This window comes from Paroedura picta, chromosome 9, assembly GCF_049243985.1.
Source record: "Paroedura picta isolate Pp20150507F chromosome 9, Ppicta_v3.0, whole genome shotgun sequence".
Classification (NCBI taxonomy): Eukaryota; Metazoa; Chordata; class Lepidosauria; order Squamata; family Gekkonidae; genus Paroedura; species Paroedura picta.
The window spans coordinates 18,843,898-18,864,128 of NC_135377.1; the positions used below are offsets into that span (position 1 = coordinate 18,843,898).

Below are 20,231 nucleotides of genomic sequence, written 5' to 3' on the forward strand. Positions count from 1 at the left end.
TTTTCATTGATGCAAAAGAGAGCTGGTGGTCCCCTTTGACCATCAAAAATGCTGTCATAGGATGTGCATAGCCAGAATCTGTTGCAAGAAGGGGAATGAAGTGTGTGAAATTTTGTGAAAAGGGTAGCTGGAGCCAGTCCACTGTTACAATAAGTGGCTAGGAAACCATAAAAGATACATGAAAACAGACTATGCATTGCTTTCAGGGCAGGCATTACTTACTTTGTCATGCATTGTATTTATTTTATTGTGCAAGGTATCAAAGCAGTCAGGTCGACAAAGCATCATTGACTGAAAAAATCAAAGCAACTAATATGTCTCTGTGACAAAGAAATGCAAACACGGGGATGCCGCAAAATCACAGTGTTTTAAGATATCACAAAATATTTCTTCTGTTTCTAGAGACACTGATCACACTACAAGGGGAAGACAAAACAAATGAATGCCTAGAAGCTATAACTGTAAGTATACACAAGTCACTTTCTACTGGGAATACCTGTCAGTATCTGTGGAAGGCTGCTGTATCTCAATCCTTGGATATGCTATTCTTCTATGACCTATTGGGACTTGGCTGTTTGGTCACAGATACAAGATCCTTTGTTAGCATGCCATCAATAACCATGATTGCATAACCATTTATCAATAACCATTTATACAGGAATCAGGTTAAAGAATAAAAATAATGGGCAGCAGCTGATTTTACTTTCAGATTATTGTTGTTACATAGTTAGAATCTAAAGCTAAATACTTAGGCATTTTATAAGGCTAAATTATACTCTAGACAAGCATTTAATTTATGTAATTTAATAGTATTAATTATTATTTATTATTATTATTAGAAAATGCCATTTGTAACAAACAGGCTAGAGAAGACGTCACAAAGAGCATCTGCTGTAACAATTCACTGGAAATATGATTCTTTATGTAAACCACACCCGTCATATACGCAACTCAATAGATATGGAGGTGTTTTATATGTCAAGAAACATCAAAAACAAAGAAAACAATCTAAAGATAATTTTTAAACAGTATTAGATACCTAACTGATTATCTAAAATATTCAAGGGGACCTCTAATTTATGTTGGAAAATTTAAGAACTAAGTGGGATCTTTCTTCCATTTGAGGTGGGAATGTCACATGGGAATGTGAGATAATACTAGAGGCAAATCCTTGAGGAAATCTGTGGAATATTAGTTGAGTATAGCTTTGTTACTGTTAGGGTACAACAACACAGAAAAGATGCATGAAGCACAGTGGTAGCTGTTGTTGCTAGATCACCTCTGGAAACAACAATCTTTGCACAAAGTAGATTTATAGTTATACAAAACAAGGAATTTCATACTTAACTAAAATATCTTCATTAAAGCAAAAAGAGTTTTAAAAGGTAAATGTACAAATGTACAAAATATTTGGACTATTGTAGTATCAAGTTTCCTGTAAAATAAGTGTTTATTTTGATACAGAGCGAATACATAAGACTAAAAGACTTTGGATATAGATATTAATTATAAAGTGTACAGCAATGGTGCAATAACCCTTTTAAGGATGTATTAGAGGTATTGTTTCATACCTTTTCACAGCTTTCTATTTCTTCAATTGATAGATATTATGAAGAATATAAGATTTCCTCTTTAGGAAATTTGGTCCAGCCTTACAATTAAAAATGCATCATAATATTTTGATAGGAAGTTATGTGACATTGCTGAGAAAAAGAACTATACCTCCAAAACCTATGGTACCCTGCATTCTTCTAACTCAATTAAATATCTTAACTATATAAGAATGCGTTAAATGAAGCTTAATGAACAATTGTTCATTGACAATTGCATTTTCCTTTCCCTAAGTAAAATGTTTGCATGGAAAATGCAAAGCAGCACTCAAAAAGCTGTGTGTAGGCTGACACTAGTTCCTCAAAAGTACATTGTACTTCCAGATCTCCAAATGGTAGCTTGAATTGGCCCGAAGGAGCTGTTCCCAATAATTCTTCAGCTAATCAGTAATAAAAAAATCTTAATTTTACCACAATAAAAGGAACTGAAGCAAATGTAAATGTCACTAGTGCAATATACCTTCTACCTGTACCACAGTAACACATAATAAAAAGGTTCTGTGCAACTGGAAACCTATCCTAGCGCATGACTTAATTCTACACATGGCAGCACTTCTAACACTTAAGAGAGAATCTTGCTTTCTAAGAGATCACTGTTCATTAGGTACTTCCTAAATTTCTGCTGATAGATCTTATTTCAAACTGCAAGTACAATGGAAATTGACAGAGTTACACTGGAATTCTATCAGTTTCACCATCACCAAATAGTGCCTTTTACAGTTAAAATCCTATATAGAAAAATTCACATTAAAACTAAAAGCATATTCCTCATTCTTTCTCTTTTCAATATGAAATTTAAATTTATTACAGATTTGAATGAAGGATGAAATGTTAATACATTTTGATAAATTTTGATGTGATCCCTACAGGTCATCATGGGTAAATGTGAATTAAAAAGAAAAATGAGGTCACTTACCTGTAACCGACGTGTCTCAAATGCTCGTTTTTATAATCACACATGGGAAATGTACACAAGCAGACCAGAGCTCCTTGGAGCATGGTGCATTCTCCTCCTTTCTTGACAGTTGTTTCCAACCAATGTCAATGTGAGAAGGGGTACAGAGACCCACTTCCCTTACTGAATGTTTAACTACGCAATATGCCTGGCACATCAGGTCATGACTGCATGACCCGACTTGCAGATGTACATCTGGGGAACTCACTTTAAAAACAGCTTCTCCAGTTGTCACTGTGAGACAGCTCTGCAAGAAGTAGAAGCTTCTGGTTTCTCTCCCATCCTACATTTGTCAGTGGAAAGGGCAGCAAGAGGACTTTTTACCATTTTTCTCTGGCTCCTTGGAGCCCCCCTGCTACCTTTCAGTTTCTCCCTCGATGTGGTGGTCACCCATGGTGATGAGTGAATGAGCACTTTTTAAAGTAAGTTTCCTAAATGCAGGTTTGACAGTGAATCAAGCCCTCTACCTGTGACCTGACATGTGTTGGGAAGAGGGTTTAGTTGTGCCCCCCGTCTTCATGTGTCACAGCAGTAGTCCTTGGAAATCCCACACTGGGATAAGGAGGGGAATATATGAATACACAGAGCAGCGGTTAATAAAACACCTCTTACAGGCAAATGAAACCCTATTTTCATCTTTATGGTCTCTGTATATGAAAGATAAGCAAATTTGATTACCAGTTGGGTGATAGGCATGGCTCTTAGGTAAATACAACATGCAGCTTTGCTTTACCAACTATTGCAAGTTTCTGTGCACTGATATCTACAAAACAGTGCTTGATAAATAAGGAAGCAGAAGTGCAAGTTGCAGCTCTGCTTGGAACTCTCTTAATAAATGGAACTTACAATGCCTGAGTCCTGGTGCTGTATGAATTTGCAGGGGACACTGAACCTTGGAGAATTCCTTAAAGAATTTTATGATACAATCCAGTGAGATGAAGACTGTGCAGAGAAGTTGCATCACATCTTGTTTAATGTCTAACAACCACCTAGTAAGTTAAGTGAGGCTGCAAGAGTATGGCCCATTATGCACGGGGGGGGGGGGTTAGCGCACATTCGGGGTGGAATGGTGGCGACTAAAATCACCGATAACGCACAGAGCCGGCTGCAACCGGCCGCAGATTCAGTGCATGCCGCCGAAAAAGCCGCGTTAGCGAACCGCGGAAGAAAGCGCAGCTTCCGGGTGACCGGGGCGCAACCAGAAGCGGCGCCAGGGTCGCTGCGTTCATAATCGGTTACTCTGGGTTTTGCCGCCATTGCATCCCGTCCCATGCATAAGCGGTTTGCTTCGCATCTTCCCCCTCTGCGTTTTCCATGTGACCCGAAATCGCCGTTTCGGCGGCCGTGCATAATGGGCCTATGATTGGTCCTAAGGAACCCAATGAGCTAGGATCTCCCAGCACCTAGTTGGATACTAAAACCCCACTGGTTCCTGTTGATAAAATGTCAGAGTGGATGTTTCTCATGGGCCCATTATGCACGGCCGCCGAAACGGCGATTTCGGGTCACATGGAAAACGCGGAGGGGGAAGACGCGAAGCACACCGGTTATGTACGGGACGGGGCGCGACGGTGGCAAAACCCAGAGTAACCGATTATGCATGCGGCGATCCCGGCGCCGCTTCTGGTTGCGCCCCGGTCACCCGGAAGCTGCGCTTTCTTCCGCGTTTCCCTAACGCGGCTTTTTCGGCAGCATGCACCGAAGCTGCGGCCAGTTGCAGCCGGCACCGTGCGTTATTGGTGATTTTAGTTGCTGCCATTCCACCCCAAATGTGCGTTATTCCCCGCATGCATAATGGGTCTTGGTCTCACCATCAAAAACTGAAACAGCAATTCTTAGTTCTGTCTCTTCACAAGACCCATGGACAGGGACAAGTATAAAGAGGAAAAAAACTGCCTTGCATTCCAAAGTGGTACAAAAACTTCTGCAGCTGACTTGCATAGGTACAATTACCATGTGAGACTGCACAGAGACTACAAGGATGAATATATAATTCTAAAGAAACAGTTGTATACAAAGATGCATGTTGTTATACGGATAGGTTACACCTGTAAGTGTGGGGGTATGTATTCTTTCACTCAAAGACCAAAGAAAGTTTGCTTACTGTGTTTCCTTAAGAAAAAAAATTACATATAATCAAACTTATATGATTTATAAGCAAACTTATAAGATTTCTACATATGAGAAATGGTAGAAAAAGAAAACCACTGGACATATGTTTGAAAAAGAGCAATGGTATATAACGTTCTGTGATGGACAAGGAAGAGTTGCCTCCTCCAGTAATGGCCAAACATCTGAGTGGGGGTAAAAGGAAGCATGTTAGGAGGAGAATAGGTTTTTGACACTGACAAACGGATGTTGGGGGGAGTTGTGTGGGCATGAGTTTTGAAGGAGAGGGGTTAGGAAGTTAGGGGAGGGGTTAGATTAGACAGAGAGGCCTGTAGGAACTTCAGTGAATTAGAAGATAAACAAGATTTGGGTGCTGTTCCTCTCAAAAACAGTAAAAGGTGCGTCTACTATAGTATTCACAACTGTAAGCCTCTCCAAGATTTTTAAACATAAATCTTACATATGCTTCAGACCCAGCTCACAATGGCTTTGTTACACTGACCAATTAAATTAATTTGTTATTGTCTTTCATCTTCTGTGTCTCCAGGAAATGATATAAGCAGTAATATAAATTGCATGAGTAATAGTTAAATCATAAGCTGTCCTGGTTAATAATAAATCTGTCCCATGAACATTTTGTCTGTTCAAAGAATAAAACATTGCTTCACATCTCAGCATCCTAGTAAATCATAGAATCATAGAGTTGGAAGGGGCCATGCAGGCCATCAGTCCAACCTCCTGCTCAGTGCAGGTACAGGGAAAGGTATGGATGGTGAAGCATAGTACCAAATTCAGCCTCAGATACTTTATTATATAAAAGGAGAAAGGTTAGAATAAAAAAGGGGTATTATAACACTAGATTGAAACTATATGTCTTTAACCATAGAACTGTAACACTACTCTTTACTTACCCGTAATTTTCAGCTGAACCATTGACTACATGATCTGCCCATGAACGTGCACCATTGTAATACCTTTACAATGCAGTTAAAATAAAAATCTGTTATAAAGAGGAAGTTTTTTTTTCATAAAAACATATTCATTGAATAGAATTTCTTCTTGCAATCTGGTATTTCCAGGTTTCTCCACATATCATGTTCAAAGAATTTTTTGAATTAATTTGGAAAATTAGACTTTTGGGAGAATAAGAACACATGTATTTTCTCCTTTACATTTCAGTGCTTTCAAACACTGTCAGCAACTTTATGCTTTTTAATTTTAATTTTTAAGGGAGTGCTTTAGGACCTGTATTGATGGACCACATTGCAAAAACATAATTTATAGTAAAAAAATATGTACAACCAAACACTCTGATTTTAAATATCAGCATATTAAAATCCACCCTCCAAAACCACCACTTTCTCCAACAGTCTGGAGATCAGCCCCACTTTGAAGTGGCAACCCTAATGACGAAGTCCAAGGCATCCAATACACACTGAATAATGTAGCTAACAGGACACATCTCCGAGTGTAACCGAGAGTGCTTGGGTGTGTATGCATGTAAAGCAGTGGTCCCCAACCCTTTTTTTGTCTGGGGACCCGCAGGGCGACGGCCACGGCCGCGCAGCGCGCATGCGTGGCTGCACCCGCGCAGCGCGTATGCATGCTGCATGGCCAAAATCGTGCATGCCGGGCACTTTCACGCATGCGTGAAAGTGCCGCACAAGCGCTATTTCGGACGCGCAGCGCGCATTCGCGTCCGGACCGCCCATGCGCGATGTATGGCGCGGCCCTTATTCCCTCTCCCCCCCTCCCGCAGTAAGAAGCTTCCCAGGCCGCAAGCTTGCGGCCTGGGAGGTTTTTTACTGCGGGGGGGGTGGGGAGAGGGAATAAGGGCCGCGCCGTACATCGCGCATGCGCAGTCCCTGAGGACCGCAGGTTGGGGACCACTGATGTAAAGGAAAGGGAGAGAGAGAAAAGGTGAGAAAATTTTCTCTCAAGACAAGAACTCAGAGGCGCTCAAAGAAATTAATGAGCAGTAGATTTAGACCAGGGGTAGTCAACCTGTGGTCCTCCAGATGTCCATGGACTACAATTCCCATGAGCCCCTGTCAGCATTTGCTGGCAGGGGCTCATGGGAATTGTAGTCCATGAACATCTGGAGAACCACAGGTTGACTACCCCTGACTTAGACAACATAAAAGAAGAAGAAGAAGATTTGGTTCTTATATGCCACTTTTATATACCCGAAGGAGTCTCAAAGCGGCTTACAATTGCCCTCCCTATCCTCTCCCCACAACAGACACCTTGTGAGGTGGGTGAGACTGAGAGAGCTCTGATATTCCTGCTCGGTCAGAACAGCTTTCTCAGTGCTGTGGCGAGCCCAAGGTCACCCAGCTGGCTGCATGTGGGATAGTGCAGAATCAAACCTGGCATGCCAGATTAGAAGTCCACACTCCTAACCACTACACCAAAGGAAGTACTTCTTAGCCCAAAGTGTAATTAACACATGAAATTCACTAGCAGCTACAAGAATAGACAGCTTCAAGTTGGGATTGGATAAACATATAGGCAGAGGTCCATCAGTGGCTATCAGATACAATGTATAGATAGATCACAATGCCTAGGCAAGTGATGCCCTATATTCTTGATACTCAGAGGACAACAGGAAGATGGCTTCTGGAATTCTGGTCCAACTGATGGATTTCCTGATGGCACCTGGGTTTTGGCCACTGTATGACACAGGGTGTTGGACTGGATGGCACGATTCAACATGGCTTTTCTTGTGCTCTTAGATTGTTCTTATTCCTTCCTCTCAGTGATCAGTCTGCCACTGTATGCATGAGCAGCAGCAACTCAATCAGATGGAGGAAGAAGGGTGAATTCTTCTTTGTCTCAGCTGTACAATCTGAGCCAGAGAAGAATTCAGGGGCTGTGTAGTTCATCTCATTTTTAAGGTAGAACAAGCTTCTGGCACTCATACTCAAAGCCAAATGAGTACAAAGGTCAGCTGCATTATCAGTTTTCCCTCCTGTATTTACTATAGTCTATCAATATACATCTCTTCAGGTGAAAGAGTATGATGTAATGAAAGCAATGCCAAGAAAAAACACCCCTCCCTGCAGTTCAAGAAATAAAAGCAAGTTGGTGAGAATATTAACATATTAGAAGCAGAGCCCAGGAACTCTACGCGTCCTTATTCTTGGCCATTTCAAATTTCTACGACATGATATTTACAAAATGCTATGGTAATAATTTTTATCTATGTATAAGTCAAAATACCTTTCAGGAGTGGGGGAAGTATCAGTGTCATCAAAATATGTTTTAGGCACTCTTCCCTCCTGCCTACTCCTCCTGAACATGAAATAAACAGCAGAGAGACATTTTAGTATTGCTGAAGGTACTGTATTTTTTTCTTGTTCTATCATAGAATATAATTGTTATGCAAGATTAATACTCCTCTTTTGCTGCAATGGGATGCAGTCTGGCAAATATTAGGCATGCCTAAAGGCAGAACTACACAGTATAAAGGACTCGGGGATGCTACTGAAAATGGAAATTTTCCATCCCTGATAACATCTGTTTGAACTTATTCCACAGACTGATTCCATCATTACAGTATGTGTCTCTCTTCCCCTGTTAGTGGCAACCAGTTATGTTCACAGAAGCAGAGGAATGCTTAATAATGCCTTTTGATGCTGTTTTGGGATGAGTGCTTCATCTGTTCAGTTCCCTTTTACGAGCCGCAGTTGCCAGTGGGTTCACTGTTCAGGCCAGGGAGAGGGGGGATAGGCAGAAATTAAAATTCTATTGCATGATCCATGCACATAATGATAGGGACCCTGCAGTTTTCTGTTGAGATATCTTTTAGATCAGGGGTAGTCAAACCTGTGGTCCTCCAGATGTCCATGTACTACAATTCCCATGAGCCCCTGCCAGCAAATGGAATTGTAGTACATGGACATCTGGAGGACCACAGGTTGACTACCCCTGTTTTAGATTAAAGGATTAAATGTTGATATCAAAGTAGATAATGGGTTTTCTCCACAGTAAACAAAAAATAAGCTCAAACCTCAAAAAACCCTCTTCGGTCTCATGGTCTGCATGCATCCCACATGATGAACTCCACAATGTATATAATCACCCTGAAAGAATACGGACTGTCCTAACGCCATTGTTCCTTGTAATAAATAAGAGCAACTGAATGATTAAGAAGTCCAAGTACTGGACAGGGTTTTAATTGACTATGAGGCTCAAACCCACAATATGCAGATTAGAATGGCAGGTAAGGAGTCTTGAAGATAAGGAATGAGCCCGTTTCGCACACAACGCCTGTACATTCACTGTTTTTTTTTTTAACAGTGGGGGGAAATAATTTACTTGTGACACAAGTGCCAGGACAAGATGAAAGGCTTCCTGGCAAAGCCTCTACAAAATCAGATTGTTGAGTTCTCTGGTCCTTGATCTACTGTGGATGCATAAGAATCTATAGAAAGCAGAACTGGCAGAAAGATCCATAACTTCTTGAAGATCCATACCTTCTTATCCAGCACCCCACCAACACTGAATGTTACAAAACGCTATCTATACTTAGGAGAACTTGAAATGTGCTATGGTCAGCTGCTGTTAAGAAAATATTTGGAACAGTTGATGCTGGATGTATCCAGCTACTTTCTTTTATCAAGTGAGACACTATATGCAAGATCCAGCCAAAGATAAGCACTTGTTAGTACATGCTTAGAGCCTCTTGTGGCGCAGAGTGGTAAGGCAGCCGTCTGAAAGCTTTGCCCATGAGGCTGGGAGTTCGATCCCAGCAGCCGGCTCAAGGTTGACTCAGCCTTCCATCCTTCCGAGGTCGGTAAAATGAGTACCCAGCTTGCTGGGGGGTAAACGGTAATGACTGGGGAAGGCACTGGCAAACCACCCCGTATTGAGTCTGCCATGAAAACGCTAGAGGGCGTCACCCCAAGGGTCAGACATGACTCGGTGCTTGCACAGGGGATACCTTTACCTTTACCTTTACTAGTACATGCTTAACTCTCTCATCAATAGCCAGACTTTCTTAACTTTTGTACTTATACAGTATTATACATATTCTTATTATATTAGAACTATCGTTTCACATTGGATTTCTTTTAACAAGTATTGCTTTACTCTCTAAACTTTTATTTTTTAAAGTTTGTATATTACCACTTAGTACTCAAGAGAAATAACAGAAATCCAACAACTTTTTTTCAAGCAACAGATGGTAATTTCTAGACAATAAGCCAACACATTTCTGATCCTAATAAATGTACCAGTAGTATGTCACTTCAGTAGAAATAAATATGGATTTATAAAGTGCTCCAAAGGTCTTCTAACATGAGGTATTAGTGAAAGCTATACTGAACAATAACTACTATACATTGACACTCCCAACAATCAATTGTTTTCACTGCACCATTAAACATAAATGGCTGCTTGTTTTGAACAGTGGAGTACTGTCTGCTCATATCTGATATGAGGGGCTAAATAAACACAGCACGCCTATTATACCTCTCAAATTCATAGTAAGCACCCTCAGAATAGGTACGGCACATCGTACGGGATCGAAGTAATCTGATTGCATCTTCACAAAAGATAGGATACATTGAGCGATCCTTGCTGCCAAAACACAAGGGGTGAACATGAAGCTAACATGAGAACATGCACAAAATAAGTATTTTTTAGGCTCAATGAATGTCAATGACAAAATAAGTGAGAATGATAAATGTAAAAGAAAAAGAAATGTAAAAAAAAGAAAAAAAATTTAAAAGCTGGACAACTCAAGCCAACTATGTGATATACATGATGATGCATACAATAGTTTATGACTATTACAAATTATTCCCAAAACACAGTTTATTTATTTAGAAGACTTGTATGTTGCCTCTCCTGCTCAATGTGGCCCGTTTTTTTTCCTGGAACTAGCAGGATCTAATCTGGAAATTTAAACAAAAATTTAATAACTGCTTCAAAAGTATGTCTAGTTGGCAAAGATATATCTTTTAAATTTCAATTGTTAGTAACTAATACCCAATGATTTATTGTTTACTAATGAAAACATTCATCTGATACTATTCAAATGAATTAACAGTGTACAGTGAAAACACAGGTTAATGCAGGGACATGCATTTATACACACAGTCACACACAGGAAATCAGATACCTGGCATCTCTATGATGGTGGTCAATGAACTGAGTGTGTTGGGACCAAGGCAGAGTGTGATAATGACTGAAAGCATAGCAGAAACAAAAAATAAAAATAAGACAATGAAATGAAGACAAACTAACATACAATATTAAACACAAAGCTGATGTCAGGTGCCATAATGACAGGGTGACTAAAATAATAGTGTGTCAACAAAGAGAAATTAAAAGTCAAAAGCAGTGGTTGGGCCAAAGTTCGATAAAACAGTGAAAAACTCTTTAAGAATTGCTAATGATGTTATTATCTTGAGATTCAACCAACAACTTTGTCCTACTGTATTATGCTGGGTGTCCCTCTTGCCCCAGTGCCAGTGCAGACCACTTAGCTCAAGCCAATTACAGACTCCTAGTAGCTGACTTTATGCAGTCAACAAGCTAAAGCATATCATTCAACAAGCATCTGTTATTTGTCACACAAAAAGTATTTGGCCATGGATTCAGCAGCATGTCTGCAGAAGATTCACATAGCCATTATGGCCTATTAGAACATGGGCTCATGTACTGAATACTGAAACAAGGTCATCACGAGAATAAAACCCACATTCTGACATATTAAGATGATCAAAAACCAGCCCATAGTTTATACAGATGAATGATTTCACAGTGTTAACTGGAAGATTTTGCAGTGTTAATTGTCAAAAAAAGAATCAATGAACACTCTTGCAAGGAAATCAGGTGGGTTACTTTTGCTTTTTCAAGATACCGAGAGAATTTCCAACTACTTTTAGATATTTGGGGATCATTTTTCCCCATCTAATATCTGAGAAAACTCCCAATATCTGAGCAAAAACTCTTGATACTACACTGAATAAAGCTGTATAATTATCTATACTTTTTGTTAGTCAGTTACAAGATAATTGTTTTAGGATAAATTTGTATGTGTGTTATGAAGAGTATTATTAAACAACTGTGGTCATCCATAAGAGGCTGATAACAGTATTGGGACAATTACTGCTACTTTTCAGTTAAAGTATATATTTTTTCTGTTGATGGCTACAATTTTTGAAGGCAACACATTATAGAAAAACAGACACGTATGTTTATTTCAAGCCCACAAACCTCCAATGAAGACACAAGATAACGGCATGGATTTAGCAAGTTGATTTAAATGGCTGATCTACATAACTTCAAAAATAACACATTTTAAGGGGCAGACTGTGATAGGCAACCGTAACATGGCTGCGAATATTTGAACAAATCCATTGTAATTCAAAATGGCCAGTAATTAATTATTATTATTTATTTATTCAATTTGTATGACCACCGCTCTCGGAAACCGGCACACAGCGGTTCACAATATTTCAATACAAATCAATACATTAAAACCATTAGAATTCCCCATTAAAAACCCCATAAACAGTCACAATGATGCCGACTGAATAAAATTATTCCCACACAGGCCCACTGGATGGGCAGAAGGAAGCGGATGGATAATTGGGCATAGGGTGGAACAATCTGGGGAACCAGATTGTAAGCCACTACCATGCTTAGCATGCTGCTGCTAAGCACCAAGGGTGCTCCCTCCCACCCCAGCACATCATCAGAACAATGATGGGCTATTCTGGAGAAAATCATCACCCCTGATGCCTAAAGGTGCTTGCCAACTTTCCATACCTTTTGCAAGCAAGCTGCCAACATGCGAAACTAGCTATAGCTTAACCAGTCAAAGATCAGACTTATATTTAACCACCCCCTGGAGATGCTGTGAAGCAAGCAAAAAACATTTATCAATGACCCAAAATTCCTCCGTGCCCCCAAAACAACCAGCTAATCCTGCAAAATTCTACAGGGTACTGGGGAATAGCAGCATGTAAATCCATGATTGGGAGGAGCAGAGATTGGTTTTGTCTCCATCCCTACCTCCCATTGGCTGAATTGCTCTAGCATCTGCCATTCATGTCCCATGCTTTATCTGAAAACTATAAGGAGCCAGGACAGCTAACTCCACAACATTATTTGCACGAAGGCATTTATCTGTGTATATCCAACATTTGCACATTGAGTAAACTATGAAAAGGTATGAAATTTATACCCCTCAAAACAGTAATGTTAAAATTGTTCTTCACCATTTACCTAACAAAAAACACAAAGGATGCACTCTACTCTCCTTGTGATTGGTATACTGCTTCTACCTCAGGCCATAGCACAACGATCCAAGGTTCCCTGGTCCTCTCATTAAGACACATGTTATCGCAGCAACATATATGCACATAACCTTTGAGTGAAGTAACCACCACACTTAACAACTACTATGCTACATTATTCATTGCCTTAAGAAGAGGATTTAAAGTCTGGGAAACACCTTCTTCTCTGCACAAAAAAATCAGGATTGTACACATAGTGACAGATGTGTCCACAGATTTTTAAAAACCTCCATATGTTAAGCATGGCCTCTTGCTATGTCTATCTACTCCATAAGATTTGGCAGATACATATCTTTTATACCTCTTTCAGTTTTAACATGGATGTTACCAATTCTGAGTCAAAAGTAGAGCTAAGTCAAAGTGATGAAAAGGTTTGGCAAACATTTTTGCACCCCACTAAAAGTTCAGTTTTTGTCTATTCTTCAAAGCAGTGCCACTTACAACTGGGAAAAGGAATCTCCTGGCTGACATGAAACCCCAGAGCATCGAAAGACAAGTGCATGGGATATGGTTTAAATCAGATGAAATGCACATCCAAGGACAGATGCTGTCTATCTTTAGCATACTGATGTCAACTTCAAATGCATCCAGGCACTCATTCCTAGAATACGAGTGGGGATGTATATACATTGAGAAGTACATCCCATTAAAAGCATTGACAATTTGACAACTGTCATGCCTGCATTGACAATTTCATGCTTGCAGCATAGTACCACTCACCCAGACAGGGTGCATTGGCCCATCTGCCTTGAGAGAGAGAGGACAACGCAATAACTTAATTTGCCTTCAGTAACATCGCCATGAAGTCATATATTGCTGGACATACAGTATTGCAATGTCATATAAGAATTCTAATGCCAGCAGGACAAAGATTCCCCCCCCCCAAAAAAAAAAAAATGCTAAGAAGGCCAGTGAACATACAGGCATGAAAGGTCAAGCTTGGTAGAGAGGATGTCAGTGAATATTTCATGCTTCAAGATTCTTTTCCCTATTAATGTTTTTCAATCCTAATATAAGCAAAGTGCTACATTCAAAATATACTGCAAGATTTTGAAGTAATAAATCCATCAATCAAGATCTGAATTACCCCTGCCACACACACACACATACACTTTATTTTTGATAAATAGGAAAACAATTATGTATTCTCCTTTGTTTAATGTGATAATAACTGAGTAAGAGTATAATATACCATTTTATGGCATTATTAAGATAGAATATGGCATTAAGATAGAATAAGTAGTAGTATAATCCTAAACATTCCATTGAAATGGATGGTTTTAGATTTATTTATTTATTTATTTATATTTATATATCGTCCTCCCCGAAGGCTCAGGGCGGTTTACAGGGAACAGGAAAAAAGATACAGATAACACATGCAACTCTGCTTGGGATTTCATTGTAAGAGAACAACCGAGAATTCAATTCACTCCACGGTGTAACTTCAGAATGTCAGTGGTCACCTCTAGAATACCAGAACAATATTTATGTTTGATATTAAGATCAAAGAAATATGGGAATGTTCTCAGATATAAATTGATGCATGGATAATTAGGCTAGATGAAAGAAAGGAGATCTAGAATTTAAAAGACAGCGAGACTTTCCTACATCAGCTTAAACAGTTTGCTTTAGCACTCATTCAATGAGCAGCTAACGAAAGTACAAACCATTTTAGATGTCTGTTTTTGCAAGTCTCTCACAAAGACATGTTTTTCCAAGTCAGTAGTAATTCCATCAAGGTGACTTTTTATGGTGCTGGGTGGGGGGGGGGCAGAATGAAGAGTTATCATGGATCATGTCATTTCAAGGATTTCTCCGTTTGGCAGGTCAAGATCAGTAGCCCTTTGACAACTCAAATAGAAACACAGTATGATTTGTTAGTCTCAGAAGATACTTGACTGCCTTTAGCTCTCTTTTTTCACTGGACTTGGTTTGTCTGCCTCAGGAAAATGCAATCCCAATATATCCTGCCTTTATCAAGACCAAATATGCCATATTGTAGTCCACTGTTATTAAAGAAATGATACTGTTCAGTAATGCACATTACTGTTTATGCAGGTCATTTTCTGTAGGTTATCAGATTTCTTTGGATACGGCTCATTTACTTTCCTCCTTGTTCTCCATCCACCTTTCCTCTATTACACACAAAGCAATTTGAGACTCCTCAAATAACATTCACTGCACTGTTGCTGCTATTTTGGCTTGAATTTAATTTTTATTAAAGTTTATGAGATGTGAATATCAGAAAGTATTCTGAAGGATATTGACATGTATACCTATTCTGAAACCACAAGTTACCAGTTTGTTTCCAGGCCAATCAAGGTGTTTGTTATGGCCTTTTGGTGTAAAATGGCTACATCGGATTATCTCAGGGAACATCTTCTAAATTATGCCTGCCTTCTCATGCTTTAAGGTCAGTCAGTGTGGCCTAGAAGTCAGTCAGTGTGGCCTAGAAGAATACAGTTTCTTCTAGATGCTGTGAATGCACGAAGCTTCCTTATATGGAATCACACCATTGGTCCATCAAAGTCAGTATTGTCTTATCACACTGGCAGAGGCTCTCCAGAATTTCAAGGGTATTTACATCATCCATGACCCAATACCTCCCCCACCCCCGGAGACAATGGGGATTACATCAGAGGCCTTCTGCATGTCAACCAGATGCTCTACTATTGAGACAGTCTCCGAGCTCAGGAATTCTATTCACTCCATTCTCTTCTTCCTTTCAAAAGATCAACAAAGTTTGTTTACCTAAATATTGTTCTGGTTGACATGTTATGAGGGTTATATTTGTTATATTTGTTGTCATGTTCTATGTAATTAACCCCATGATGTTATATGTAAACCGCCAAGAGCCGTATGGAAGAGCGGCATAAAAATCCTGGATGGATGGATGGATGGATGGATGGATGGATGGATGGATGGATGGATGGATGGATGGATGGATGGATGGATGGATGGATGGATGGATAGATGGATGGATGGATGGATGGATGGATGGATAGATGGATAGATGGATAGATAGATAGATAGATAGATAGATAGATAGATAAATAGATAAATAGATAAATAGATAAATAGATAAATAGATAAATAGATAAATAGATAGATAATGCTTTTGAGTGGTAAACTCTTTTATGAGTATGCTCTGTGGCTGTTTTATTTTTCTATTAATTTTTAGAGTATTTTGATTATTTGCTATTTTATGAAATATTTTATTTTATAAATATAATTAAAAAATAGTATTACTATTTCACATTTTAAAAGTTAAACAAGTTAACCATAACTGAAGGTAGCAATTCTAGTTTACAGGCTGAAGAACAGAGTTTGAGATGGAATGACTTGCAGCATTTGAGAATTGGACTTTCCTCTTTACCAGCTACACATTATAATACAAAGACTCTCAAATAATACACAGTAGAATTACACAATGGGTCATACACACAATTCTCAACAGATTACTTCTTGTGTGGAGGATTAAATTTTATAAAATTATAATCTGTGACACCAAACAGATATTTCTTCAATAAAAACAGTTGTTTCTACAGTTGTTGTAATTGTCTTGACTACTTTGGGCTGCATTTATAGCTCAATGTACACTGAACTCTCTTCATGCTGTCTTTTACAAAGAAGTGTGTGTGTGTGGGGGGGATAAGCAATGTGAACTGGCATCCATTTAGTTTCCACAGCACACCTGGATACTGAAACATTGATGAAATGAAATGGGATTGAATCTAGTCAATGCCTAGATAGAGGATCTCCCAAGAGCCTTAAACTTTCTGGAATACCATTGTGAAAGATATAACTGTGGGATATAAATGATAATAATCTATGACAGAATTTGACTTCTGATTTTAAATTATATGCTTTATTATAAGAAATTATTTTGGTTTATTTTAGAAGGACCAGAGCATTGAAAATTACTTAGCTTCTAGAGCAGGGGTAGTCAAACTGCTTCTAGAGCAGGGGTAGTCAAACTGCGGCCCTCCACATGACCATGGACTACAATTCCCACGAGCCCCTGCCAGCATTCGCTGGCAGGGGCTCGTGGGAATTGTAGTCCATGGACATTTGGAGGGCCACAGTTTGACTACCCCTGTAGAGTATGATCAATTTGATAATTGCAGAGAAAATATCCTAATTGGATTTTAGTTGGCTTTCATCACAAAGACGTCCCTTTAAAAAGATGAGTGCCTATCCTGCATTCTGCAGGCAGGCCCAGTGCCTTCAGGTGAAGGCAAGGAGACTTGAGAGCATCAGCAGGAATGTGGGAAGTAAGGAACTGGACCAGATGATCCAGTAAGGCAGCTTTTCCAAGACGCAGCCTAAAAAGGCTAAGTAGTCAAGCTCAGCAGCCCTGCTGGCAAATGTTGAGCTCCTGCAGCTGTACAGTGCTTGGTCAGGATGCTATTAAGAATTATTATTCTTACCATTTGGCTCTGGGATGAAGTTACATGCAGCCACTTGACCTCCTTGGCCCAGGTCATCTGCATTTACCATTCCTGCAGAATGAGAGTATCCCATGGGGGGCTAGAAGAAGCCTGGTGACTATTTCAAGGGCTGATGGCAAGGCCATCCTTGCAAGCTCAGACATGATGGCCTTTCATGCTACCGGGCCATTGTCAGCAGGGACCATGGTGGGGCTGAGCCTTTCCTGATCCCCCTGGTCTTCCTCAGCCACCGACCTTGGCTCCTTGGGCTCCTCCACAAAAGACTGATTCTGAATCACTGGAGTGATCAAAGGGGATTATGACAGTAACCAATTTGTGATATTAATACTGAGGTACAGTACATGAAAATCTTTAGAGCAATGCTTATATAATCTGCTAGAAGACCATCTGTATCAAGTGTTTCTTCTCAATGGGAAACTATTAAAATGTAATAATTTGATTCTAAGTCATTTCATGCTTCATGGAAAGCATTGTTGAAATTAGTGTTATGAAATTAATAGGATGATAATGTTTTGTAGTCAGAATTTCTCATGAGTTACTGCAGAATTATATTATATATGTCTGAACAATGTCTTTTAAATAGATACAAACTGCACTGCTAGTAAAAGCTCAGGGTATGGGAGCTATCATATTTTGGTTACAGAACTTATAGCAATTGACAATTGTGGAAAAAACTTTATATTTGGTTAAAATGAGAGGCAATTCCTACCTGGTGATTTTCTGTTCTTGTAGGCATTCAGCTCACAGAAAGTTCCTAACAAGCACTTGTTAAGAGAAAAAGACATCTACCTAGATCACTTTGAAGGTTACTGTCCAGAATGCATTTTACTGAAGAAGCCACTTAAAGAACCATCGAACCAATTACTAACTAGTTGATTTTTCTGGGTTGATGGCAAGGAGGCACACAAGGAGGCCACCCTCTTGGGAAAACAGGTACATCACTACCCAGATCACCAGTTTGCCATGACTGGGGAGGTAGGTCCATGACAAAATCTATGGAGATAATTGACCAATGGGGGGTTTCCAGAAATTGCAAGAAGCCACACGGTTTACCCACCACATTTTGTCATTATGCAAGTTGGGCAACCTTTCACATATTGGGCTATAGACTTGCGAAATTCCTGCCATCTAAACTGTCTGTGGACTAGGTTGTAGGTTTTTAGGAAACCAAAATGCTGCACCATCTTGCTATCATGGCACATTTTTAGGATTTTTATGTGAAGCTCCTTTGGGACATACAACAGTGTGCCATAGTAGAACGACCCCCCTCGCTCTGAGAGGGAGCCACACTACCTTGCCAGCTCTGGGTCTCGTCTCAGGTTATCCTGGAAATTGTCAGGGACCGCATCAGCAGAACCTGGCCCAGGGGAGGGAGCACATTTCTAGCTCCCCGTTTGCACCACCAGACCAAATTATTGAACACAGAATCTACCACCACCTCCAATCTGCTGTCATGTTGGGGAAATCAAGACAGAGCATCTGCCAGGAAATTAGCTTAGGGCTGATCCTGTGTTGAGCAGGGGGTTGGACTAGATGGACTGTATGGCCCCTTCCAACTCTACGATTCTATGATTCTAGACTCGTCTGGCAAGGGACTGTGAAATCAAAACGGGGAAAAAACTCAGCCCAACAGATCTGTTTGACATTGTGTTTCTGGGGTTTCTGCAATTCCTCTAGGTTATTTTAGTCAGTCCAGATCTGGAAAGGAAGTACTGCCAGATTGAGAGGGCTATTTTTACAGTGGCTGCCTCTTTCTCCCATACAACCCAGTTCCTCTCCACATCTGAGAACTTTTTGGAGAGGGAGGCACAGGGATGGAGTTTCCCATCTTTCCCCTCCTGGACGAGGACTCTGCTGATAGCTATGTCGCTTGCATTGACTTGGACAATGAAATAACTCAAATCCGCTCTGAAACTGAAGACAGTCCCTAGCAGCACCGGGACAACTAGTTGGGCACCTAGCCTCAGCTGTGTGAGCATCCAGTATACTTTCCATGCCACACATGCGATTGCGAGTTGGGGGACTATGGGGGTCTTTACCTCCTCAGCTGCCAATCAGCCATTTGATGATCCAGCAGTGCTTTGGTCATGCCAGCCCTGGCTCATGGTGCACTCCCTGGGACACTTCCAGTAGTGAGAGGCAGTCCAGTTGGGATGGTCCTGGCAGCAGCACCCACTAATGACAGGGTCGCCGGACTCCAGAAACCAGTTTCCAGGGTGTCCAGTGAGCAGAGTGGCAGATGTTGGTGCACCTGCTGCTGCAACTTGTGCACTTCATGCTGAAGGGTCTGGTCCTATTGGACCACCCTCTTCAACTCTACCAAAGCCTTTGTTGGATTTGGGTTACTTTTACTGGCTGTCTCCCAGGTCCCTTTTGGACATGGTCCTCCCCTTGCGCTGAGCTCCCTCTCACCCTTGATGATCAGGATCATAATGCCAGCACCCAGGGCAGCTGTAGCATCATAGTCCTTTCAATCACAATCACATATTGCCAGCGATCCTCCCACAACTTATTAGTGAAACTCAGTTCAGTGGTTTGGAACTAGAGGGGGTCTAATGTTTCGAGATCATACCCTTCAGCATTTCAGTGGGAAGAGTCTCAGGCACACCGAGTTCCAATATCTCAGCTGGAATCCTCTCCTCATTACGACCCACCTCCTTGTGAGCTTTCTGGGTCTCCAGCATGTCACTTGTTCCAGGGAACTCCCCAGGCAGACCCCTGGCCGAAAGGCTGCTTAGTAGCTTGTCTGTCAAGTAACATATGTCCTCTTGCTCTGTATGTAGCATGGTCTCCT

The 20,231-nt window shown here is 40.4% G+C and overlaps 1 protein-coding gene across 49 annotated transcripts in view; it reads right to left on the bottom strand.

Moving 5' to 3' along the window:
• The window catches only part of RIMS2 (regulating synaptic membrane exocytosis 2), a 360,299-nt gene that overhangs the window by 107,244 nt on the left and 232,824 nt on the right, over positions 1–20,231 (bottom strand). For 24 of the 49 annotated variants that reach the window (XM_077351690.1, XM_077351691.1, XM_077351692.1 and 21 more), the window contains 5 exons: positions 10,802–10,867; positions 10,150–10,257; positions 7,897–7,968; positions 5,586–5,648; positions 497–571 (listed from right to left, as the gene is read on the bottom strand). The exons of 17 other annotated variants lie outside the window; for them this stretch is intronic. In XM_077351690.1, coding sequence (XP_077207805.1) covers positions 497–571; positions 5,586–5,648; positions 7,897–7,968; positions 10,150–10,257; positions 10,802–10,867 — 384 coding nt within the window. The remainder of the gene's footprint in view (positions 1–496; positions 572–5,585; positions 5,649–7,896; positions 7,969–10,149; positions 10,258–10,801; positions 10,868–20,231) is intronic. 8 more of the 49 variants (XM_077351706.1, XM_077351701.1, XM_077351720.1 and 5 more) reach the window with 2 other exon arrangements.